The sequence below is a fragment of the Globicephala melas genome, chromosome 6 (genome assembly GCF_963455315.2).
Source record: "Globicephala melas chromosome 6, mGloMel1.2, whole genome shotgun sequence".
NCBI lineage: Eukaryota > Metazoa > Chordata > Mammalia > Artiodactyla > Delphinidae > Globicephala > Globicephala melas.
The window spans coordinates 5,294,527-5,320,790 of record NC_083319.1 but is presented as its reverse complement, the minus strand read 5'-3'; the positions used below and the strand labels follow the sequence as shown (position 1 = coordinate 5,320,790).

Genomic DNA, 26,264 nt, shown 5'->3' with positions numbered 1-26,264 from the left:
TGGGTTCAATCCCTGGTTGGCGAACTAAGATCCCACAAGCCACACGGTACAGGCGAAAAAACCCAAGTCAAAACAAAACAAACAAACAAAACCCCTGGGCCTTCAGTAAGGCAACGTGGATGGGCCAGAGCAAAACCACGCGCAGTCCTGGGACGAAGCCTCAGCTGCGCGTCAGTGTCCAGTCGTGGCCTGGCCTTCACGGAAAGAGGACAACGTCCCAGCGACCGCTTCTAGCCAGTCAGCGTGCTCAACCTCTGCTTCTTGTGCAGGGGCCACCTGAACTCTGAAAAATGGCACCCCTGGGTCCAATGGAGCTGGAGCCCATGAGCTGCTGTTGTCTGGTACAGACGGCCACTACGTGTTAGACTAGAAAACCCATCACCCCTTAACACTTGGGGAGACCTGAGCCTGGGCTGCTGAATCAGACTCCGTGTGGATGGTACTGAGGGGTGGCCAGAGTAGGCTGGGCAGGCAGCCCTTGCCGACAGGCCCCTAGAGACTGCTTTCTATTTTTTTTCCTGTCTCTTGCTCTTTTTACCACGTCTTTAACCATTTATGTTTAGGCCTGACAATAGCAAGTGGGTATTGCTTAGCTCTGTACCCAGGACTCCAGAAGTAGCCGAACCTTAGCCTAAAGAGGGAGGAAAAGCTTGAATTTGCGGAGCATTTCACAACGAAGGGGAAGTCAACGTGAAGTCGCAGGTGGCAGGGCTGATTCCCAGGTCCTGCACATTATCCTTCCCATGTGTGGACTGGAGACATTTACTACATATTTCTAAACCTGGGCAGGTTTGACTCATGCTAATGTTGAAATGTTACCAAAGATGAAAGAGACACATGACTAAATGCAGAGATGACTCCTGATTGACCCTGGTTCCAAAAAATAAGCCTTATAAGACATAGGGAGAACTAGGGAAATAGAAGATCATTTGCATATCAGATAATGTAAAGAATTTATTACTCTTCTTAGGTGTGATAATCATATCGTAATCAGGTAGGCGTCTAAAATTTTTTAGGAGGCATGCTGAAATATTTAGGGGCTGAGTGTCATGTCTGTGACTTACTTTCAAATACACACTACATACAATTCACACACTATCTAGAAACTCACAATAAAAAGTTTGGTGGGGGGAATCTTTTACACTCCTTTATTACATTTGAACTTGGAAGAGGCAGAAGGAAGGCTGGCCTAGGGTTTGAGAAGGAAACCCTAGCGTAACGTGTTGTGGGTAACGTGTGAGGTGAAGAGTAGGCATGGAGATGCTCAAGAAGCAGAGGCAGCCTGGTGCCAGCAGGAGGGCTTCTGAGGGCTGCGGTTATCCTTCTTATTTTCTTATACATTTCTATACTTTCCATGTTCTCTACCCTGAGCACGCATAATTTTGAGAATCAGAATAAAGGGAAGAGTGTACACACATATCTCGGAGATACTGTGGACTCGGTTCCCAGCCTCTGCAGTAAAGCAAATAACACGATAAAGTGATTCACGTGAATTTTTTTCGTTTCCCAGTGCATATAAAAGGCATACTTATACTATACTGTAATCTGTTAAGTGTGCAATAGCATTATGTCTAAAAAAACAGTAGGGACATCCCTCGTGGCGCAGTGGATAAGAATCCATCTGCCAATGCAGGGGACACGGGTTCGAGCCCTGGTCCGGGAAGATCCCACATGCAACTAAGCCCGTGCGCCACAACTACTGAGCCTGCGCTCTAGAGCCCACGAGACACAACTTCTGAGCCTGAGCTCTAGAGCCTGCAAGCCACACCTACTGAAACCCGCGTGCCTAGAGCCCGTGCTCTGCAACAAGAGAAGCCACCGCAATGAGAAGCCCGCGCACCGCAACCAAGAGTAGCCCCCCGCTCGCCGCAACTAGAGAAAGCCTGCATGCAGCAACGGAGACCCAACGCAGCCCCCAAAAATAAAAATTAAATTAAATCTTAAAAATCAATCAATCAATAAAAATTAAAACAGTGTTCATACACCTTAATTAAAAAATACTTTATTGCTAAAAAAATGCTAACCCCCGCCTGAGCCACTGGTGAGCTGTAACCTTCCTGGGGGTGGAGGGCCTGCCTCGATGCTGGCGGCTGCTGACTGATCAGGCCAGGGCTGCAGCGATTTCTTAAGGCAAGACCGCAGTGGAGTCTGCGCACCGACGGGCTCTCCTCTCACAAACACTCTTCTCTGGAGCAGGCGATGCTGTTTGCTAGCATTTTACTCACAGTGGAAATTCTTCCAAAATTGGAGTCAGTCCTCTCAAACGCTGCCGCTAATATTCTAAATCCGTTGTTGTTATTTCAATAATCTTCACCGCCTCTTCACCGGGAGTAGATTCCATCTCAAGACATCACTTCCTTTGCTCACCGGTAAGAAGCAACTCCTCCTCTGTTACAGTTTTATCATGAGCTTGCAGCAATTCAGTCACATCTTCGGGCTCCACTTCTCATTCTAGTTCTCTCGCTGTTTCTACGACATCTGCAGTGACTTTTTCCACTAAAGTCTTGAACCCCTCAAAGTCATCCAGGAAGGTTGGAATCAACTTCTTCCAAACTCTTGTTAACGCTGATATTTTGATCTCTTCCCGTGAATCATGAATGTTCTTAACGGCACATAGAATGGTGAGTCCTTTCCGGAAGGGATTCAGTTTACTTTGCCAGATCCATGAGAGGAATCACAAATTATGGTAGCGATAGCCTTACAAGATGTATTTTTTAAGTAATAAGACTTGAGAGTTGAAATTCCTCCTTGATCCAGGGGCTGCAGAACGGATGCTGTGTTATCAGGCAAGGAAACAACACTGATCTCATTGTATATCGTCTCCATCAGAGCTCTTGGGTGACCAGGTTCATTAACCATGAGCAGTACTATTTTTAAAGGAATCTTTTTTTCTGAGCAGCAGGTCTCAACAGTGGGCTTGAAATATTCAGTGAACCATGTAGTTAACGGATGTGCTGTCATCCGGGCTTTGTTGTTCCATGTATAGAGCACAGGCAGAGTAGATTTAGCATCATTCTGATGGGCCCTGGGATTCTGGGAATGGTAACTGAGCACTGACTTCAACTGAAAGTCGCCAGCTGCATTAGCCCCTAACGAGGGAGTCAGCCTGTCCTTTGAAGCCAGGCATTGACTTCTCCTCTCTGGCTATGGAAGTCCTGGATGGTGTCTTCTGCCTGGAGAGGCTGTTCTGTCTACACTGAATATCTGTTGCGTAGTGTAGCGCCTTCATGAATGGTCTCAGCTGGATCCTCTGGACAACTGGCTGCAGCTTCTCCATCGGCACTTGCTGCTTCCCCTGGCACTTCGACGTTACGAGACGGCTTCTCTCCTTAAACCGCTTCAGCCGACGTCTGTCCGCTTCAGACTTTCCTTCTGCAGCTTCCTCGCCTCTCTCAGCCTTCACAGAATTGAAGAGCGTTAGGACCTTGCTCTGGATGAGGCTTTGGCTTAAGGGAACGTTGGGCTGCTCTGATCTTCTATCCAGGCCGCTCGAACTTTCTCCATACCAGCAATAAGGCTGTTTTGCTTTCTTATCATTTGTGTGATCACTGGAGCAGCACTTTTAATTTTCAAGAACTTCTCCTTTGCCTTCACACCTTGGCTAACCAACTTGTTTGGCTGGTACAAGAGGCCTAGCTTTAGGCCTCTCCTGGCTTTCAACATGCCCTCCTCACTAAGCTTCATTTCTAGCTTTTGATTTAAAGTGAGAGGGACTTTCCCTGGTGGCGCAGTGGTTGAGAACCCGCCTGCCAGTGCAGGGGACACAGGTTCGAGCCCTGGTCCGGGGAGATCCCACATGCTGCTGAGCAACTAAGCCCGTGCACCACAACTACTGAGCCTGAGCTCTAGAGCCCACGTGCTGCAACTGCTGAAGCCTGTGTGCCTAGAGCCCACGCTCCGCAACGAGATGCCACGGCAATGAGAAACCCGCCCACTGCAACAAAGAGTAGTCCCCGCTCGCCACAACTAGAGAAAGCCCGCATGCAGTAACGAAGACCCAATGCAGACAAAAAACAAATGTGAGAGATGTGTGACTCTTCCTTTCGCTTGAACACTTAGGGGCCATTGTGCGGTTATTAACTAGCCTAACTTCAATACTCAGGGAACAGGGAGGCCTGAGAGGGAGGGAGATGGGGGAACAGCCATTTGGTAGAGCAGTCAGAACACACACGATGTTTATCGATTGTTTGCCATCTTATATGGGCATGGTTTGTGGTGCCCCCAATCACAATCATAACCTCAAAGATCACCGATTGTCATAACAAATATAGTAATAATGAAAAAATTTGAAATCCTGGGAGAATTACCAGATACATGAAGCGAACAAATGCTGTTGGAAAGGTGACGCCTACGGACTTGCTTGATGCAGGGTTGCTACAGACCTTCACTTTGTAAAAAACACATCTGGCTCAGCGCCAGTGTAAACATACAGCCCCAGCAGGCCTGGCGTGCTTGCCGCAGGGGCAGCTGGGGCAGCTCTCACTGGGCGGGCAGACGTGATGCTTTCAGGGCACCCGGCTCCACGTGGGTAACTTCCTACCTGTCCCCGCCGTCCCTGCTTTCCTTCCCAGGTGCACTGCCGGCTGACGAGGCATCTCTGGGATGTCCGTCCTTCGAAGCTGGTGATTCCTGAAAAGAGAAGGCAGTGCTGGGTGTGTGACAGGTGCCCCCCGCTGGGCTGCTCTGCTTCCCAGCATTCCTGCCTGCAAGTGGCTTTTGAGTGCAAGTTCCTAAGGAACTTGAGATGTAAACACGTCAACCGTGACCGCGGTCCATTACAAAGGAAGCACGGGCCCTCTTCAGACTAGCATCTTTCCTCTGGGGAGAGTGAAAAGCACCACTACTTATAACCTTTGTCAGCTGCCGACCTAGAGGAAGCCATCCCGACCACCTGCTAGAAGAAAGGACCATCGCAGGAGCTACCACTCGGCCAAGCTCCGCGAGGCGCTGCGCGTGCCTTTCCTCACCTGGCCCTGACCAACACCCTACCTGCTGGCCGACATCACCATACCGGTCACACAAAGAAAAAGAGGCTGTGGGAAGTGAAGGGCCCGGCCCCAGACCCCCTGAGCTGGAAGACTGTGGCCCTGCCCGCTATGCCCTGCAGGTGTGCAGCAGGCCTCCGCCAGCTTCCCAGTCACAGCACGCCCTCAGCACCACAGCTATGCTTCCCAAGGGCCTAGCTGCTCGAGTGCACAAAGGCAGTCCCTCCATCCTCCAGCAGCCTTGCTTCTTCCTAGGAACCTGGGCCCACCCACTCAATGACGACACGGCCCCCCGGCATCCCTGGTCTGCCACCGAGGCCACAACAGAGAACGGGGTGGGGTGGGGGGAGTATGAAGAAGCAGCACGTCCTCATAGAGGACACTGCAGCACCTCATGGGGTCACAGGTGGAGGGAGAGCTCTGGAAGGCCAGCCTGGAATGGACTCCGTGTGCAGAGGCTGAATTGGATGATGGTGGGGGAGGTCACCAGAGGGGACAGGTGAGGTGGGAACACCAGGCGACAAACAGCTTACCTCCCAAGGAGGGGGCTGAACCCACTGGAGTGAAAATTCCACAGTGTTCTACAACATGCTAATACCTGAAGTGGGGCTTGCCTCACGTGGATATCTAGGTGCTCTGGGGGCCCCCCTTAGGGGGCCATCCTAACGAGAGTGAGCACGCTTTTAATGGACTGGGCCCCTTGAGCTGGCCCCTGAGGAGGGCAGAGTCCTCACGGTGCCCCCTCCAGGGACCCGGCCCCCCACCCGGGACGGTGGGAGGGTTCGTTTCGAAGGTTTTGCAGTTGCTCAGGTGTTGCTGCAGCAAACCCTGGAAAGCTGACTGCTTAACAGAACCACTGTACCTTGACCGTCTGGCGCTGGGAGGGCAGTAAAACAAGGGCAACCACGACAGGAGGGAGGCCTGGTGGAGTCACCAGGTTCCTTGAAGCAGGGACTGTAGGCCTGGAGCTTGCTGGGTGGGAGGGGGATGTTGGCTTGGAAGGCTCAGTGTGGGAGAGAGGAGTCCCTGCCTCTGGGAGAGGGACAGAAGACGGGCCCCAACACCAGAAGATGGGGTAGAAAGAAATCCCTGAGAGCAACCGGACACGTGGCCAGGGCCAAGGCCAGGCTGCTCCCGTGATCCCCAGACGGCCCACCGGCCAGGCTGGAGGAGCAGCACACCACGGGAGCGAAAGCAAAGGAGGCTCCGCTGGAAGCCCTGTCCTCTCCCCGCGGAGCCGAGCCGGCCCCTGGCTCGGGCAGTGGCTGAGGTCTCACGCAGGATGGCTGCTGGTGACCGGGAGGCTCAGCCAGACAGAAGCAGGGCCCGACCCCTGCCAGGCTAGGCCGCGGGCACGAGGCAGCCCGCGGTTACTTACTCCTCGCTGCTCTGGCCAGAGGCATACAGACTGACGGATTCACCCTCACTGGCGCGTTCGCTCTGGGGGAGACAGGACGAGAGGGAACGCACATGTGACGGCCCCCCGCCACGGGGCTGGCCCTGACCGGAGGAGAGGACGGCAGCGGCGGCGGCGTGCCCTCCGTTCTCCGGGGATGCCTTCCCAGGGTCGGGGAACAAAGCTGCTTCTGCCACCTCCTGCCTCTGTCAGAGGGGACCCACGTTTCCTGCTGGAGCTTCCCCAAAGGTGTCAAGGGCCACTCAGGCTGTCCTGGTGGAGGTGTACACCTCCCCACTCTGCCGTGCTGGGGCCAAACATGGAGAGAGGGAGGCAACACATCAAGACAGCTCCACGCTGCAGCGCTGGCTGCACGTGCCTGCACTTGCTCTGCCCCTCTGCCTGTCGTGTCCCCGCCCACGCGCACGGCAGCACTTCCCTGTGCCCGGATGCAGCGCTGCGGCCCATCTCGCAGCACAGCAAAGAGGCCCTCCACCCTCAGCACCTCGGCAACTAAACACGCAACTGCCTTCTGAGCTGTCGGAGATCTCTGCATCTTCCTCTAGAAACAACCAATCACACAGAAAACCAGTAGCATTTGCTATCTTATGCTTATGACAACCTGTTGTCTCTAAATGGTCACTAACCCATTTGTGGAAAATCAGATCCCTAGTTTGATGGGAACTTTGCAGAGAAGGAAACAGACGGGCTACGATTTCACCTGGTGACCTGTGCACCCCTCAGTCCAGCCACGCCGCGACTGGGCCCACGCCAGCAACAGACTTGACCGCTCGTGAGGGCGGAGGCTTTTTCAGAAGGCGCAGCCCCACGGGGAGGCGTGTGTGTGTTGAGTTCTCACCGAAGGCGTCTGGGGCGAGTCAGTGAAAGAGGTTTCGGAAGGAAGGCAGACAGTGTTCCCATGAAAGCTGCTCTCCTGAGAAGATGAAAGAGGCCCGTCCAGGGTGCTGGGAGGCGGACTGGCTACGGTTGGCACCGCTAAGTCAGAGCTCTGAGACTGGTGGACAGGTGGGAAATGTGGAGAGGAAGAGGAGGTAGACGGGAGGAAAGGCTGGACGGAAGCTTGGCTGTGAGGCACGAAATCCTGGGAGTAGGACCTAAACACAGATTTATACTACAGAGTCAGAGTGGAACACAGACACGAACACGAGAGGATGGGAAGAAGAAAACAGACAAAAGAAAAAGTAATTAGATTAACTCAGCTGAGCCGTGACAGGCCGTTCACAGTCATTCTAACCAGGACCACCACTCAGGCCAAACCACCCCCGTGCTCCTCTGGCCCGAGGTCCCCCCACCCTGGCACGGGTCCCTTGAGAAGGGCCTGAAGACTGACCAGTGCTGTCCTCAGTGTCTAAGGGGCAGTGTCTACCCTGTCCTCAGGGGCACGATGCGGGTACCCCCAAAGGAGAGCAAGCCTCCCCCCACCGTATGGGGGTCCCGTCCTCTTTGTCAGAAAATGAAACCCTCGCAACCCCATCTATGCCTCTTGTCCTTCCAGGAACCTGGTGCTAAAATCAGTGCGTGCAGTCAGACACCTGGTCATGTTTACTTATTTTGAGTTTTTTGGTTGAATCTCTCTCGTTTTATTCCTTGGAAGTCAAACACTGCAGCCTTTTAAATGTTGTAATCACTTCAAATCCTTTTGGAAGGGAAGGGCATAAGCCTTAAAAAATGGTTGAAAGAACTGTGCTACCAAAATGCTAAAAATTTCTGAATTCATCTCCCTTTCTGCCTAAACTTTTTTCTTTCTTTTTGTAACAAATGAAGTGCAATGCCTCTGACGCTACCTTAGAACCACCAGGCTACGCTCTTCGAGATTCTCATCGTGAGAGAAAAGCCCGAGGTCAGGCTGGGGCGCGACAGCAGATGCCCACAGCTCCTTAGAGCCCGTGAGCGCACTCGGGCCTGGGCTCTGCTGCGGCAGGACAGATGGACGAGCTTTGGGACAAGAATCCCATAGTGTCATCACGTCCTGCAAAGGGTCTGCCGACACCTGCCAAACGTGGAGGAGAGTGAGGCAGGGCCTGAATCTGAAGTCCCTGCCAGGCTCACTCCCACCACAGGTGCTGGAACTTGACAACAGCCCACCCAGCACAAACATGCACACTGCTCACTCAAGTGTCCTTTGCATTTTGGTACAAAATTCAGGATTTCTGAAACCCACGGCCAAGAAGGAGGAAGAAGAAATGAAGTTTTAAACTAGCCAGAGGTCAAAGCCACTCTACCCTTAAGTGTTTTTGCGAAGCTATGTGCTTACAGGTTAACTGGACCGAGAGCTGCTGCCACTCAAGGGACAGGCACAGCCTCCCTCTGTCCCCCTGCTGCCCGCCCTGCCCTCCTAGGCTGTGTGGATCAGTCTAGAGCTCCTCCCCCCTCCTTGGTGAGGCCAAGGCCCTCTCACCCCATGAGCCCCACTGGCTGCTGGTTTATATCAGACCCAGGATACTGCCTGGGAACCGACTCATCTTTACACATTTCATTCCCCATCTAACTTACAAACTCAAGGCCGACCCTTGGACACAGGCAGGTGAATTAGTGGAAGTGCTGTACCGACACCGAAGGCTTAGATTCCTACCAGTTCCGATTCGTCCACATCCCTTCTTCTGAGAGAAGCTGGGGGTGGTGGACCCCTGGCTCGGCTGCTCTGCCCACCGAGGGCTGTGGGGCCTGAGCATCCACAGTGCCCTCCCCCGGCAGGTACCATGCTTCACCTGGCCTCTCAGGGCAGCCATCCAGGCCTGGCCTTGCTGGGGATGGCAGAGAGGTGACGGGTTTGGCTTTGGGGACTCTCCATTTCACCTCTGGAGGATGCTCCGCTCACAGTAAGGCTCTCTCACTGGCTGGCAAGGTGCGCAGAGAAGACCTTGAGTGAAATGCACCAGCCAAGGGATGGAGGGATGGGACGGCCCGGTCCTGGGAGGCCAGCCTGTTTTGGGCCGTGGCTGAGGCCTCTCTCACGCAGGAGTCCGGTCCCCGGGCCTGTGGGATGCTCACTCCCAGCACGCAGGTGCTGCTGTGAGATATGCTAACAGATACCTCTCCCTCGGCCGTGACTCCGTCTAGTTTATGATTCATGGTCAATGCCGCTACGGTCAGGGTGTCTGAGTCCCCCCAGATTCTAATGTTGAAATCCTAACCCCCAGGGATGATGGGATCTGTGCCACAGAAAAGAGGCTCCAGGGGGATGCCACGAAAAATCTGTGACCAGGAAGAGGGCCCTCACCTAACCATGCTGGCACCCTGACCTTGGACTTCCAGCCTCCAGAACCGTGAGGAATAGACTTGTTATTATAAGCCATCCAGGCTTTGGTATTTTGCTACAGCAGCCCGAACGAAGTGAGGCAAATGCCAACTCTGGAGTCCCGACACGTCCTCACTGGCGCCCCCTCTTGTCCACGCCCCACGTAAATGTGTCGAGCACTCAAGTGAGCCCCGCAGTAACCAAGCACCCGCTTACACGCACACGCAGGGCGGGGCCTTTTCTGGGAGGCGGAAGAATTGCCTAGAGGGCACGTTCTCAAGTCACACAGACCTGGGCTTGGGTCCTGGGCTCTCTCTCTGCCTGTGTGACCTTGGGCAGGTGAAGTAAGTTCTCGAGCCTCAGTCACTTCCTCTTTAAAATGGGGATGGAAACAACAGTTCTTCTCTTACAGGGTCTCTGTGTGGATTTACTGAGACGCCCCGGAAGTCCCGCTGTGTGACAAGCCATCAATGTCTGCTAGCCTCTCCTGCCCTCCAAAATACCCTCAGGAACTCCTCTAAAAACAGCCAAGGCATTTAATTAATTAATTCAATACGTATTTACTGAATGAGGGAATACTTAGGAATAGATTCTAATGTTATTAACTAAAGTGCCTAGACTATCACCTGACTCAGCAGAGCATCGACTGCGGGTGTGGACAGTAGTGGACAAGCTTCCCTCGCTGTGCAGGTGCGGGTCCGAAGCGGGGGGGCCACCAAGGGTGCGGACTGCAGGGGAGCGGGCAGCCACCAAGGAAAAGGGAAGGAAGATGCCCGTCTCTCGGACAAAGCGTCCAGGCCGCCCTCCGCAACAAGGCTGCAGCAGCTCTGGTATTCAAGCTATGCAGTCCTGCTGGGACAGGAGCCAAGCCGGAAAATCACCTTCCAGTGGGCGGGGAGACGCGGTCCCTCCGGCGGCCCTGCACACTCATTCCCATACCACGGTCAACAAGCCCGGTCTCCACTGACTCCCCAGAGAAATGTTTCCAGGCCCTTTAAGATCATATTTATTCACACGGGCAGGGAGAAAGCAGGGCTGGCCGCTGAGCAGAAACACCCCTGCACCACAGCCTGGAGATTATCTTAGGGTCTGGCTGGTGCCCGGCTTTGCTGCTGCGCTCCGCGGCAGGGATTTTTATTTATAGCCAGAGTAAGGCTGTTTGGGCCGAGGAGGAGTTATGATGTGAGGGCTGCCTGTCTGGAGACGGCAGATCTCTGCAGAAGATCTAGGATTGCTGGTGCAAGGTGCTGGGGAGGAGAGCAGTCAGGAGGGGGGCGCACCTGGCCCCCACACCAGCCCTGATCACACAATCAAAGCGCCGGCAAGAACCATCTCATGATGATGATGGTGACGATGACGATGACAGCCATTCTTACAGAATGCTTCCTGCTGGTCAGGTGAGGTGTTAAAGGTTTTACCTGAATCACCTCGTTTACTCCACACGAAGTGCTGCTGTTAGGATCCTTACAGGGATGGAGAAACGGGCTGCATGGGAAAGCCACGTACCTAGTAACACATGGCTCGGCTCAGCAGAGACGGTGCTGGGGCAGCCATCTCACACTCAGGGAGTGCCCTGGGCACGTGACAGGCCCTAAGCGCGCGGTCCCGCAGCGCTGCAGAATCCTGCCGGCTCACTCCACTCGGAGACCTCCTGAGGGGTGACCAGCCTGCAAAAGGCAGTGAGCCACGGCTTGATATAGCAGCCGGGGACGCAGCAAAAAGATCTGCCCTCGTGGGAGACACAGGAGCTAGCACCCCACTCTTTTGAAAACATACACCTGAAAGAACCGCGGAGAGAGTTCTTCTGGGTGTAAAGGATGAGGGAGGCTGATGTGATGTGTGGCCAGTCACATGCTAAAAAGCAAAGCCACCCGAAGCCGGCCAGGCACCAGTTTTCAGGGTCACTTCCCTTCCATCATATCCTGGCATGAAAAACGACTAGGGACAGGCCCTGTGTTGTGTTGGCAAGAAAACAGGAAAGCAGATCTTCACATGAAAAATTCTGATTCCTCAATATGACAGACGTTCCATTTAATTCCATTGATTAGCAGAAAGCTGGGGGAGCCAGAGGGGGCAGCCAGCGAGCCAGCAGCTGAGAGCTGGAGCCACAGGCCAGAGGACCTTGACTGGTACAGCTACTCCACGGTGACTTGGGCTGCAAGCTCTGGAAAACGTTCAGCTCTACCGATCATGGGGAAAACGCGCTCATCGGAGTGAATGGACGTATTGTTGCGGGCAAGTGTTTGGAAGTATAGAGAATTCCAGAGATCAGTCATTACTGTATCCTCTTGGCTCAAACACGGCTTATGACTTCAGTGTTTTTGGACGCTACTTAGCAAAACAGATAAGCTACTGGTCAGCTTGTTTGGGGGCTTAAATTTTTATCCATCATTTGTGAGAAAACATATTCATGGGAAGGTGCTTTTCTAGGGTGGTGTGGGCTTCCTTCCCCTATGGAGAGCCAGTGGGAACCACAGCCCAGGGCCCGTCCTGGGCTCTGAGGACGCTTCTCTCCTCCAGGGCCTGTGAGCGTTGGCACGATATGGGTGTCAGTTATTTCTCTTGGAAGGAAGTAAAGCTTTTAGCCGCTGCAGAACACACACGTCCATGACTTCCTGCGGAGGAATCTCCCGGAAAGAACCACATCAGATTTGGTTCTTAGATGGGACGTGATCACTCCTAGGTCACCAGGAAGGATTCTTGATAACGGTCCTTGTCACTCCACGTGGCAAACTGGCTGGAAGACTGCTCGTCTTCTCTCTCCTTCCTGGTCCCAGTTAATTACGTGTTTATGAAAGTCATCCTTTGGGTCTATCCTAGGTCCAGAGGGAACTTCCATCTTTGATGCACTTGTTAATTTATAACAACTACATGTTAGAGAACGTCCAAAGATGAGTTTCCGAAGCCAAGAGGCAGATTCTGAGGCCAAGGCCACAACCTTCTGCACTTGCGATTTCTCTGCTCAAGGCGAGGACAGACACTGTTGTTGGTCCCATCATGTGAACAATGAGACAGCGCTCAGCTCACCCAAGAAAGGCAACATCAGCTTCATGCTGGATTCAAAAAACACCTTCTCTCTTTTTGAATAAAATTCTTGGTGGAGTCTATGTTTTAAACTCATTTCAAAATTCTAATCTGTAATTTTATAACAAAGGATGTAAAAGAACAAAAATGTTTTGCTCAGGAGAATTTTAGGACAGATGTAAGTAGAAATTTACTATGTTTCTTCTCATGTTCCATATTTTTGCAAGCTGAATCACAAGACCTTCCTCGAAAGCACTACGCTTTTGGCCCACGGTTTCGTGGCTAAGTACATTCTTGTGAGGACCTCCAATACGTTTCAGGATGCTCTGCATATTCATTAAATATTAACCTTAATAACATCAACTCTCCGTAAGAAAATTTAGTAGAGATTCCAAAATGGTCTGAACTTAGTTCTAGAAATCTGACTCAACTACTTTGTACTCAGTTTGGATTTAAACAGCACGACAAGGGCTCTAATTTATACTTATCTTTAGCACTATTTAGAGCCTGTAGCTACACTCTGTGTCAGAACACAAAGGACAAAAGCACGCCTCTCAACGTCCAGCCCGTGCACGGGCTTTTCTTTCTACTCAGCCTCATCGGGTCTCAATGCTTACTGGCCATTAAGCAATTCATAAATGTCAACTTGACACTGTATTTCACAGGGTGGGAATCTGGATTCTAACCTTAGCTCTGACTTAAAACTCTGATGAAATGGTTCAGTTTCTCTATTCTGGTGCCTCCATCTCCAGAACAGGGGTAAACATTCCATCACAGAGCAGGAAGGAAGGGCCTTTGACAAGTCGACAAGCAGCTTGAAAACATGAATGTAAAGGCAACTGTCAGTGTAGGAACAGCACCCTTTGGGTTCACATCACACAGGACCTTCACGAGGACCAGGGGCTCCTTTTGGTACCCGACCAGTCGACTGTCACGGACTGAGTCAGACGTACACGTGCAGTGAGGGGCTGCAGGGAAGTTCCTGTGTGTGAAGCAGCCTGCGGGCGCTGACCATCCACAATGCCATGAGCGCCAACAACAGAGTCAGGGAGCCTTCAGAAGGAGGGGCAGAAACAGCTGGGTGGAGTGGCTGCTGCTGCGAGCCCCTGGGGCAAGGATCCCCAAGCCCCGGTCCTGCTTCTGGGCTACGACCAGTCCCGCCTCCTCGCTCGGCCCTTGCTGTCCACAGCAGGTGCGCTAGGCTCACTCCTGGACTCAGGCGGTGACCATCTCCTCCAGGGTGGGGGCTCGGCACAGAGCCGGGCTTCTCCGCTCCCCTGTGGGCAGCAGAAACCTGGTGGGTGCTTGGCTGCCTGTGCCTCCTGCCTCAAAGCTGTGTCTAGGCTCGGAGGGGCAGTGAACTCGGGCGTCACACTTCGGGGAAGCGATGGCCACACAAGCACCCCGGCTCGTTGAGGAAGGGCGGAAAAGCACAGGGTGAACTTCCCGGAGAAGCCAAATCATATTTCAAGGGCCCAGCAGACAAGAAGTGCCTGTGAGTCTCTCGGGCCAGAGAGCCAGCAGCCAGGGCCTCCTGGGTCAGCAGAGAAGGAAAAAGAGGAAGAAAGAGGGTTCTCGGCCACAGCCTGGGATCAGTGCCTCTGATTCGTGGGAACGGAGAGCCTCTCCCGTGATGAGTCCGCTCAGGTTGTTCTGATGAAATGCTCGGAAGCAGGGAAAGACGGCCGGGATGGTGGGGTGGGGGAGAGCTGGACGCCTCCCTGTCACCGCTCCTAGTCAGGTCAGCGTCACAGAGCACCTGCGACTTGCTGCTGGGCCCTGACCCAGGTACAAAGTCCAAGAACATAAAAAGCCCAATCCCTACTCGCAGAGAAAGAGAGCCTGAGCCCTGCAGAAGAAAGAAAAACCACCCAACGCGGCAGCGCTGTGCTAATTCCTCCCTTTTTACTGATGCCGGCGGGCATCTTGCACTACGTTACGCTCTTTATGTGTGTTTTCCCTTTAATCCTCCCGACAACTTCACGCCCCCAGTGACAGAGGAGGAAGCGGAGCTGGGGTGGCACGCTCAGGTCCACGCAGCAAGTAAGGACAAAGCCTGGTGGGGAAGGGACTGGGGGAGTGGGAAAGGGCCGGGACAGAGGAGAGAAGCCCAGGGGTGGGGTGGGAGGGGGGCAGGAGAAAGCGGAGGGAAGGCGGGGCCCGGGACAGGTGGGCGGCCTGGCCCTGCGGGGACGGGGTGACACTTTGGTCTGCCTGTGCTGCTTTGCGGGGAAGGAGGGCGGCCGGCTGTGGCGGCAAGGCTGGAAAGGAGGCCACGGTGGCCACACCGGGGGCGGCGATGGGGTGGAGAGAAGGACCAGCGTGGGGTGGGCAACGGGACGGGCCACAGGGCTTGGTGACTGGGTGTGCACGTGTCCCGTGAAAACGAGGCGCGTACGTGGGGCTGGGGGGACACGATGAGCTCAGTTCTCACCTGGTCAACTCAGTGGATGGGGGAACACGCACAGAAATCACCGGGACGGGGGGCCGAGGGCTTTGGCCCATCCCGCGAGGCAGGCGTGTGGCGGGGGTGGATCCCTAATCCCAGGGGGCCCAGAGTCTAGCGAGGAGACACCAGCACCTGCCCACTACGCTCCGTGGTGAGGCCCCCCAAAATGGGGCAGAGCCTGAGAGTCCACGGCTTCCGGGCACCTGAGTGGCCCCCGGGTTGCCTGGGCCGCAGCGAGCCGCAGAGGCGCCCGCAGAGACTCTCTGGCGGGCGGCATCATGGCCCTGGCTTGCCCGATGCTGATGGCACCGGGGCTGCTCTCCAGGAAAGCCCCCAGAGTCGGGCAGGCCGACGGCACAACGGCCCCCAGGAGAGGTCAGCTCGGGGACACACCTGCCCGTCCCTGGGCCCCAGTGCTGCCCACAGACACGCTCTCTTCTCTCAGAGTGAGTTCTCTCTAAGCAGGGCAGGAAGCCATAAGGAGAAGGTGGCAGCAGGAAGAAACAAGAGGCAGGCACGGGAGGCAGGAACACATTTTTCCCAGCAGGAGGGCACACGCTGTGCTGTGACGTGCTGAGCGGCCGGCCCGCTCGTGACTCCGGCCCACAATCCCTTTCTCACCCGGCTCCGTCGTCTCTTCTTTCCCGCCTCCTCCCCCTTCCCCCTCTGGCCTCCAGATCTGTCAGAGTGCCCCGGTCTCCGGGATGCCTGTGACGGGAGGTCGAGGAGGGGGCCGGACAGAGCGAGTCTCCCCCGGCTGGGCCCTGAAGGACACGCGTGCTGCGGCACGAGAGCCTGCGCCCAGCCCTCAGAGAGTCACTGTCAGCAGCTCCACACATCTCCCCCCTTTAAACTGAAGTCCTCAACATGACACACCCTTGACTCTGTTACCCAAAAGATTTTTAAAAACAGATGACAGTTATTACGGGTATTTCCGAAGTTCTTCTTAAAACCTGGGTCTTCTAGTAGTTTTACTTCTCCAGAATCATTTCGGAAGCCAAGATGGTAAAGAAAGTATTTCAGCAGATTCCTAGCATCCAGATAGATCTCTTGGTGATAGTAAATATCGGTTGGCAAAGAAAGGATGTGCCAGAAAATAGTTCAGGAGACGGCGGAGCTTTCTAATGTCGCCGTTGCAATACCTGGAGGGCACTGGCAACCCCAACGGTCACTGACAGACTCTCAGTAACACCTTGGTCAAAGGTAAGGTGAATATGGACCCAACCCAAAACTTTCAAGATTGGCACCACTAGGGTTCAGAATGACAGAAAACGTAAGCCAGAGGAGGGAGATGGTGAGGAAACGGCACGTGGGACTTCAGGGTGAGGGGGGGAAGGGCTGGTGCTGGAGGGACGAGAAGCGGGTGGAGGTGGAAGGCGGGCAGCCAGCACGGGCTGGGCCGCAGTGAGAACAGGGCAGGCAGCCCAGGGGGTACAAGTGATGGAGGAGAATCCAGGGACAGGAGCAGACGCCAGCACCACGTCTGAGAGCTGTTTCTAGGAGGGCCCGCCACTCAAACCCTTACCAGTGTCACCGAGGGGCAGGCCCATTGCAAGGCCCAGCACAATCAGAACAGGAACGAGGGCGTCGGCCTCCCAGCCCGGGGGAGGCTGCGCCTAGCTCTCCACGTCATTCTGGTCTCACGGTCACTCATCGTTTCCCTGAACGCCTTCTCCTATCAAACTGGTCTTAATACCCTGGACACCACACGTCAGTCCGGCTGCGTGTCTCCTAGGATCACAGCGCGTGGCGGGAAGGACAGGGAGTCTGTGGACGGGGGGGCTAAGCAGACCCAGCTGGAGACCGCGAAGAGGAGGGTGGGCGCCAGGCAGGAACGGGAGCAGGAACGTCTCTGGCACACAAGTGGGGAAAGAGCTCAAGACTGGCCTGAGACCCGGAGGGCCGCACCCACAAGGCAGCTCGGGGAGCAGCTGGTCTGGGGTAAGGGGCAGGACACGTGGAAGGGCTGGCTACTGTCACTACCCTCCAGCCCACTCACCCAGGACCTCAGTCCTGCGTGCTTATACTTGAGACAATCTTCCTTCCAGAATGTATGCCAGGCCTTCCCGGCCTCATCTTCAGGCAGGGCCCTCGGTGTGGAACAACTTTGACTAGACTTCCCTGACCTTTATCTCCCTGAAATCCTAACTGTCCTTCACACCACCACTCAAGCGCCCCTTCCCCACGAAGCGCCGCCTGGCACTGTCCTGGCTCCACAGACCATCTGCGACTCTCACGCTGTTACTCACACTCTGCCCGGGCTGGAGTCTCTTTTATGCCCAACTTATTCTGCCTACTCAATTGCAACGGCTTCTCAAGGATGATGGGGCCATCCTACTCGCTCTGGATCCTTCTTGCTGCCTCACCCGCACTAGGAGAGGCTCCGTGCTTATTGAATTAAACTTATCCTGGGATCCTGGGAAGAGGGAACAAGAATGCTTTTTCAGCACCTACTTCATTTTACATTGAGCAATGCAGGTGTACTGCTCTACAATTCCCTTGGCAAGGTTTTCGATCTTCCTGTTACACGGCAGAAGTAACAGGTCACTGGACCAAGAACTGTGTGCGGTGTCTTCAGATCTGGCACCTGCTGTATTCCTATGAGGCGGCCCTTGGGAATTCCATGCTGGACTGACGACACAGGCCCAGGGACATTCGGGAATAAAGGGCTGCTCTGAGAGCATGTCAAAGCCCTTCTGTCTGGGGCTCATCTTAGAACGTAGCAGAGAATATGCGAAGAATACGAAGAATACGCTGGTATTACACTAAGTCATTTCTCCGGGGTTTCAGCATTTCAAATGTCAAGTGTTGCATACATTTAGGCCATTACTAACAGCTCTTGAGGCCTGGAGGGACTTTCCTTTAAGTGAAATAAAGCACCTTTCTTAGCTCACTCCCCTCAGGCTCCTTTGTGGAGCTGCCGCTGAGAACACAACATTTCTGCTGCAAGATGCCGTAAGACTCCCCTACGTGCCAGGGCTGAAAACCATGACGTACTCATACCCAAACTTAATTAAAATGCCCTCAAATTTTCTTTAATTCCGTAGTAAACAGTCCAATGCATTGACAGTCTTCTACCCCAAACTACTCAAAAGGGATATTGTAGACACCCTTAGGAAAACTCACACTTACTTTCTGTTCACAGAGGGGGGGAAAACTGTCAAGAGCTGGGATTGTCTACAAGCCAAGTTTAGCAAGATTTGTGAAAGGAGCTTGCCAGAGGTGCGTGCTGAGGAAACAGAGGGCGTCTGTGCACCAGGGCAGGGCTGGGGGTGGGGCGAGTGGTGTTTAGCCTTTCTACAGCACGTATGGTTGGTGCCGGCTCTAAAAAGCTAGGCCCTAGCACACTGAAGGGAGGACTGCGCCCCAAGGGCCTCACAACGGGCAGGCGCAGCTTAAGCCGGGCGCTGGATGGCTCCCAAATACGGAAACTGGACAAGACCACACTGGGAACCCAAGCTTGGAGAGGTCTCCAAAAGTCACCAGGTCAACCTTGTCATTCATAGAGGGAAAGGGAAGTGCAAGCAGGTTAAGCCACTTGCCCAAGCTCTCCTGTACAGAATCAGAGCAGAGCCAAGACCAGAGTCCAGACCTCTAAGAGGAAGCGCAATAGTAACAAACTTTCTAGGCTTACTGTGTGCCTGGAAGTCTCCTGTGATTTTACTTAATCCTCCCATTCACGAACTGCTATAAGAGGCAAGGAAAAGTACAATCCCAAGGGACAGAAATTGAGGCCTGGGGAGGATAAACCGATTTTAAGTGGAGCCCAAATGTGCCCCCTTGCCAAGTTCTTTCCCCTGACATCCGGAGTTTCATTGGAACAGATTAATTGCGTCAGCACAGCCACACTACTAAGCTGTGTCCTAGGCAATGACAAACAGTTACTGTTGCTTTAAGCCACAAAGTTTTGGGGTGGTATGTTACGTAGCAAGAGTTAGCAAAAGCTAACTGATACAGCTCTCAAACTCAAACTCCGTCATGCTGGGTATAACCTGCTCTCTGGGGCTTTGCTTCCTACGTGAGGACTATTCCTTTTTAAACACAGAACACTACAGGGCTGACCCAAGGCCCAGTGTGAGAATGGAATAAAAAGGCCAAGACATCCCTGCCAGTTCATGCCTGGGTGATGACGTTCCAAGCGTGGCCGCTAATGATCCCCGCCCCACCGGCTCACACAGTCCTTTAGGCCACAGCCAGCCAACCACGCATACCCTTTCCCATCTAGTGCAGGGGCCTGCGGAGAGACAGAGCCGGCGATGGGCAGCAGCACACACGTCGGGAGGCAGGAGCGACAAGGGAAAGATCTCGCTCACCAGTTTCCCAGTAGCGAGCAGCAGGGAGCGACTCACCGAGGGCACAGGTAAGTTGCCGTGCCGGCTGAGAAAGGAGTTAGAGACGGACACACTGATGCCCTGAGTGGCACTGCCGTCCTCGGGAGTGAAGGCCACTTTAGTTTGCTGGACACAGTAGGAGACAGAGGAGAAGGAAGAAGCAGCATAGGAGGCCTGCTGGACAGAGGAAGGAGAGAGAAGACAGGGAAGGAGGGAGAAAAGCAGAGAACAGTCAGGCATGTACACATAAAGGCTAAACAGGCTGCTACCCGACTCTGCTGGGACATTCTGGAGAGGGATGGCTTCCCGGCCCAGCTCAGGGGTTAAGGATGCCTGCCAAAGGTGACCTGGGTGAGTGGGCGCCCTCTTCACTTCTGGGTCCGCTGGAAGTGGCGGTAAGGTGGGAGGAGCCACACAGACTCCTCTGGGTGAGTCCCTGCTCTTCCGCTTATTTCGGGCCCCAGACCCCCCTCTGTGGGGTGGCTGTGCTCCGGCAGAGTGCAGAGGGGGAGCCAGGCTGCCTGGGTTTAATCTGAGCCCCGCCATTCATGACCTGCCTGGCCCTGGGCATTACTCAAAGCTCTCTGTGCCCCAGGTTGTCATCTGTAGGATGTGGGGAACACGGTGCTGGGCGGTATGCACGGAAAGCACTTAGAACCAGCCTCCCTCGGCGCACGCGGGCCAGCAGCAGGTGTAACCAGCACTCTCACTTCTGTCTGGAAAAATGGGGTCACACTTCTTGTGTCTGCCCTGGAGAAGGGATGCCAAGCAGCCGGCACAGGCCATGGCACAAGTGTGCCCAGGCTTCAGTCAGAGCTGGGCGCGGCTCCCAAATCTTCCACTTCTGGCAGTGGGCTTTGAGTCAGTCTCGCCAGCTCTCTCAGCCTCAGTTTACTTAAAATGGGGGTGCCAGGGGCCGTGGGGAGAATCGTGCGACACCATACGAAAGCCCCGGTGCTCACTCAGGGCGGAGGCCCACCTCCCGGGCCCCCGGCAGGCCTCTCCCCAGAGCTGCCCTCACCGCCGCCCTGCCACAGGTGAGGCCGTCTGACAGCTCTCTCACGCGGGCTGGGACTCGCGTGCGCTCCTTAGGGATCTCTCCCCAGTGCTCTGACGCCTATGGGCTACACGGTACAGAGAAGATGCCCAAGGCCGGCTGACAGGCACGCGTGCACTCCGGCAGGAGGGGATGAGAGAACTTCACATTTCAACCTAACTGGCCCAGCTGTCCAACAAACATTTTAGGTCAGAGGTCCCGGGGGCAGGCATTTATATTTCTGTGGTGACAATTTCTTCTTGAAATCCTAGAATCAATTTTCAATTTCTGTTCATATTCGGGCATGTTCAGGTGTCTGTGGGGTGAGCAGGACAGGTGAAAAACTAAGACCCTGAGCACAACTGCTGAAACACAGCTAGCTAGTGGCAGAGCTGCGACCCACGACTCCCAGCCCGAGCCTGGCCTTTCCTCTACTAGACCAGGCTGTCCCCCAAGAGGCTGGCTGTGGCTCTGCGGGGCCAGCCCCAGAGCCCGCTGAGTGTAGGCAGGCTCGGGGATGCCTGGGGCCAGGCATGCTCGAGGCCCGATCACAGCACTGCTGAGGCCCAGACAGTTTCGAGGAGTCACCCAGGGACCTTTGTCGTCCGGTCGGCAGCTGCCTCCCAGAAAAGTCGGGGCAGTACCTCACGTCCTCTCGCAATGGATAAAAGGCGGCCTGGCCAGCCACGCTGGGCCCCTCGCTGGTTAAATCACTACCAGATTGACCAGCGTAAGAGCAAGACAGCACATGCAGCTCTGATAAAGTCGGGTCTCCTCTCCTGGAGAACACGGCTGGATGGGACATTTGGATTCCACACCCTGACCAGAGCCCACTCAGTTAGTAAACTGGTGGCAAAGAGAAAAAGGTTGAGAGGCGCACCCGCCGTGCCCCTCGTCTGGTCCCAGAGCTTCACAGCCTGCCCACGGCTGGACAGCCTGCCTCTGTGCCACCTACACGGAGTCCTTACACAGGAGGGGTTTCTGAAGGACGAAGGGTACGCCATGCCTGAAACACAAAGCGGCTCTGTGCAAAGTCATCCTGCTTCAATAGAGCTGGTTCTCACTGGGCCATCCCCGGCCAGGGTGGGGTGTTAAACCACTGGGCAGAGTGAGGCCCATTATGTAAATCAAGTCCACAGATGGCCCTACACAGACCGTGCCCTGTGCTCTGATTGAGTCCCTCCTTTCTGGGAGGTCTATATTGGAGCCAAAGAAGAGAGAAAAAGGACCGTCAACAGAGAAAGCAAACATTCTGAGTACAAGCCAGCCCCAGCTGCAGGGGCTGCTCTGGAAAAGAAAGGTGCCACCCCCCAGGGTGGGGAGATGGTGCAGCAGGAGACAGGCCGCAGCGAGGGCACGAGAGCACGGCCCAGAGCCCTGGCTCGGAAGGAGAGGTGCCGAAACCTGCCCCAGGACCATCCCAGTTCCTAGAGACCCGTCAGGATGAGAGACTGGTTGCTGGGGGTGGAACAGCGAGGGGCACCCGGGAGGGGCCGCTTACCAGCTGCCGCTGCTTGGGGGGCAGGGCGGGGGGCGGGGCGAGCTCCTGCGGGGCATCCCCGGCGCTGAAAGAGTCGCTGAAGCCATACACCTCCATGAGGAGCTTGTTCTTCTGCTGGTAGATGTGCTCCTTCTGCGGCGTCCGGTAGAACATGGCGGGCTGCGGCTCCGAGTAGTCCTCGAGCAGCTGCATGTAGGCCAGCACTGCGGACACAGGGGGGCACTGGGCTGGAGACCGCCGTGCACAGATCCCCACCCTACCCCCTCACAGCGGCCAGGGTGAGGGCCCGGAGAGCCCACTCTGTACGACACTACCACGCGGACACCCGTGTCAAGGCGATGTGAACCCTGACTCGGCGACCATGGCGTGTCACGGGGGGTCACGGTGGAGGTGGTGACGGGGGGCGGGGGTGGTGGTGGGGAGCCGTGTGTGCGGGGAGGGAGGGCAAGGATCTATGGGAACTCCCTGTACTTTCCGCTCAACGTCCCTGGGAACCTAGAACCGCTCTAGGGAATAGAGTCTGTTTTTAGAAAGGCGTAGGGGGCACTCCACTCCGTGCTGAGAAGCCCTCGGGGCTTTCCAGCCTCCCCAGGGCCGTGGTTGTGGGCCGTGCGCAGGGCTCAGGGCACAGCGGGCGCCCAGTGCACGCTGCCTGCTCCTCTGGCTCTCTCAGTTCCCGGACCATGCTCGGGGCTTTCCACAGCGCTGTTCCAGTTGCTCTTCCCGCAACCCTGCTGCTACGCTGCCAGGCCCGACTCTCTCCCTCCTTTGGGCCTCGGGCTCAGGTTCCCTGACTTCCGTGGAGGCCTCTCACCGCCGGCTCTGCCCCAGCAGCCCCTCCTCAGCCCCGCGTTCCCTTCCGTCGGAGGCCTTCCCACTGCGCATCACGAGCTAGCTGGGCTTTTCTCCTTCGTCTGATTTTTCTGAGCACCTACTATGTGTTGGGCCCTGACCCAGGTGCTGGGACTACACAGGGGCCAGCAAAGCGAATCCTTCGCCTGCGTGGTGCTCACACCCTCCCCAGGGAGACAGAAAACAGGCCGAGGTGCGGTATGCGTGTCCCATGGAGGACAGTGAAATGGGGTGGCGATGGGGGTGCTTCTCTAGAATAAGGGTGAGGACGGGTGGAAGAGGCTTCCCGGCCAGGCAGAGGTCCACAGCCAGGACGAGGGTCCAGTTGGCAGAGCACAGCTGGTGAGGGGAGAGGGATGACCCAGGAGGTTGCATGGGGCTGTGTGAACGGGGTAAGGAAGTGGGCTTGATGCTGAGTTGGCGGGAACCCACAGAAGCCCCCCACCCCCACCCCGGGTGTGCCCGGAGCTGCTTCGTCTTGGGAAGACGGTTCTGGGCGGCTGTCTTGCTCAGGTGAAAGGCCGCGGTGGAGGTGGGGGTGGGGGTGAGTGGTTTGGTTCAGGAAGAATCTCCGAAGCAGGTGCAACAGGACTTACTGCCTCTCACTCAAGAGCTGAAGCTGCAGGAGGGCAGGGACCTTGTCCGTCCTGTCCGCTGCTGTATCAGCGGTGCCTAACACACAGTAGGCGTCCACACATATTTACAGAATGAACGAATGAAGAGAACGCATGTCCCCCCCGCATCTGTCCCTGCTCAGTGACTTGCTGACCCAGGCTGCAGCCCCGGGGGCGGGTCTTGCAGAGCACCCGCTGGGTAGGCGAGAAATAACAGTCACTAAGCTCAGTTCTCCCCCTCCAAGCCCAGAGGTTCTATGGAACATCCTCTGTACAGAGGGACGAACAGTGAGAAAAGAAGTGCTCACATTGAAACATAAGGATCCTCCTCTCTACAAGCCCTTTAAGAAGCCCTAGCCCCGGTGCTCTGTGACCACCTAGAGGGGTGGGATAGGGAGGGTGGGAGGGAGACGCGAGGAGGAGGGGATATGGGGATACATGCATAGCTGATTCACTTTGTTATAAAGCAGAAATTAACACACCATTGTAAAGCAATTATACTCCAACAAAGATGCTAAAAAAAAAAAAAGCAGCCCTAGCCCTTGCCACTGCGGCCATCTGTCGCGGAGCCGCGGCCTCACGGCGCAGCTGCCTGCACCTGCGGCGCCCGCACAGCGGGCAGGCTCCCTCACCGGCACTGTGGCGCCACCGACGGAGCCTTTGGCCACAGGCAGCGGCTCCGCGGCAGGTGTGAAGCCCTCAGCCCTCCCGTGAGGGCATCAGCGTATACTTTATTTCTGACTTTTGGAGGCTAGTGATCCAAGCCCATCTTCTGAGCCAGGCCTTTCTGAAGACTCCAGAGGGTTCTGGGAGAAGTGACAGTCTGGACCTGACAGAGCCGTCATCTGGTGTCCATAGCTGTGAGGCTGGACTGGAGCAGAAGCCCTTTCTCCAACCCCAGTCTACCTCTGTGGATGGGATCTCGCACTTTCCACTCCCTGTCGCAAAGTCGAGGTCAAGGCAGGCCGGAACCGCTCCGCCCTTCCCCTTCTCTAGGTAGCGGAGGAAGCTCCTGGGTGTTAGGGCATCCTCTATACAGACGCGTGTTTGGAGGGAAAGGCACCGTTGCGCCCCTCAATACCTGCGTCAGAAATAAGTACTAACTTATTTACAGAGTTACCGCGCACGAACTAAGAGGGAGGTGAAGGGATGCGAGCACCTGCTAGGTGAAGCCAAAGTTCAGACACTAAGACACCATGGCAAGAACAAGTTTGCAGGGCTTAACTTCGTATTTTCAAATAACCAGAAAGTTGGGCTTAACTGGAGACCTAAACCAGTCAGAAATGAAAGGACAGAGATACTTTGCTGGGGAAGGCAGCTGTGAAGGTAGGGAGATGGTCTTTTTCTTCTCTGTACCTCAACGGGGGTCAAGGTAAACAGGAAATGCCTTTCTCCAAATACGTCTTTCTAGCACCCTTCACTGAAAGAAGGGTTCAAAGCTACCTTCTTTATTTAAAGGAATCAGTAAGAACATCTCAGCCCCAGAAAGCACAGAGTGGAGCTTGGCTGTAAAAGGTGGTTTCCCCCATAAAACCAGTGCTTCTCAAAGAGAAGCGCAGCTTGCAGTCCCCCTGGAACCCCACATCGCCTTTTCGCTAACACTGCACAAGCAATACCACTGGGTTCCAGGGCAAGATGCAAACCATGAAGATGACCCCAAATGCCCACGAATTTCTCCCTAAGGAGCCTGAATGCAACCGCCTCTGCCTGACCCAAACCGAAAGCTTCAGCAAGGCTGCGATCTTTTCAGGAGCGCCATGAACTCCTTGATGCTGAGGTCCTTGTAGAGAGCTGCTAACCAAGCACAGAGAAGCAGCAGCGATGGTCGCCACCTTCTAGAATCAAGGAGGACCAGTCCACTTCAAAGGTAGCCCAGCACAAGGGCCCAGAGACTACAGCCGCCGGCATCACTGGGAAGGCCCAGTGGGCACCTGGGGCTATGGGCAGACAGCGATGAGGAAGCTTGTCTGGCACAAGGGGCTCCCAGGGCCGGGGACCCTCGGAGCAACCCACAGGACGGGGATGCTCTCTGACGCCGAGGCTGCGCGTGCACAAGCTCTGTCCAGCGCTAGCCAAGTATAAAGGTGATGATTATCTCCTCCTTTCCTTCAGAGCAACTCCGTGAGGAGTTTTCTGCGGGGCTGCAGATTGGAACTCTTCAAGGGTCCTCTCGGGAAGTGAAGAGCAGACTTGAGACTAGGACTAAGCCTCAGGGAGCCTCAAGTCAGGGGTCCTTTCACAGGGCACCGAGGAGACCACCAGCTGCGCAGGGGTTCCTACTGTAAGCGGGCACAGGGCTCAGGGAAGTGGGGGGAGGCCTTCCTCCTCAGCCTGGGAGGCAGTGAGCTGAGCTAGGAAAACACCGCTCAGAAACCCACATCTGCCACCCACTTCCTTGCTGATCTGATCTTGGGCAGAGGCTCAGTTCCTTTGAGCTCCAGTTTCTTCAGCTATAAAAAGCGGGCTAATGACACCCGGCCAGCCAGGAGGTTGGTAAGGACGAATACGACAGAGTATGTCAGAGTATGTCAAGGGTGCCACACCGGAAGCGCTCAGTAGATTTTAAAGGTTTGCAGGCACAAGAGCTACAGACATTTACAGATGACATAGAGCCTAGAAATGGATGCCTAAATTAATAGGAAATATTTTCAGCCACAGGAGACTTGAGGCTATTCAAAAGGCAACAACGGACGCCTCCCCCTTTCCTTTTCTTCTCTGCCTGAAGCCGGCTGCCCACACCTGGTCTAAGAGCTCAGAGGGCGAGGCTCCTGGCTCCCCAGCCAGGCGGCACCACAAGTCTGCTGTGGTTTGCACAGA

The 26,264-nt window shown here is 55.1% G+C and overlaps 1 protein-coding gene across 11 annotated transcripts in view; it reads right to left on the bottom strand.

The window, feature by feature from the left end:
• RAPGEF1 (Rap guanine nucleotide exchange factor 1) overlaps window positions 1-26,264 on the bottom strand; it is a 143,473-nt gene that overhangs the window by 19,708 nt on the left and 97,501 nt on the right. For 5 of the 11 annotated variants that reach the window (XM_060300262.1, XM_060300268.1, XM_060300261.1 and 2 more), the window contains 4 exons: window positions 21,982-22,184; window positions 19,463-19,621; window positions 7,241-7,513; window positions 4,541-4,629 (listed from right to left, as the gene is read on the bottom strand). In XM_060300262.1, coding sequence (XP_060156245.1) covers window positions 4,541-4,629; window positions 7,241-7,513; window positions 19,463-19,621; window positions 21,982-22,184 — 724 coding nt within the window. The remainder of the gene's footprint in view (window positions 1-4,540; window positions 4,630-7,240; window positions 7,514-19,462; window positions 19,622-21,981; window positions 22,185-26,264) is intronic. The other 6 variants (XM_060300264.1, XM_060300263.1, XM_060300267.1 and 3 more) reach the window with 2 other exon arrangements.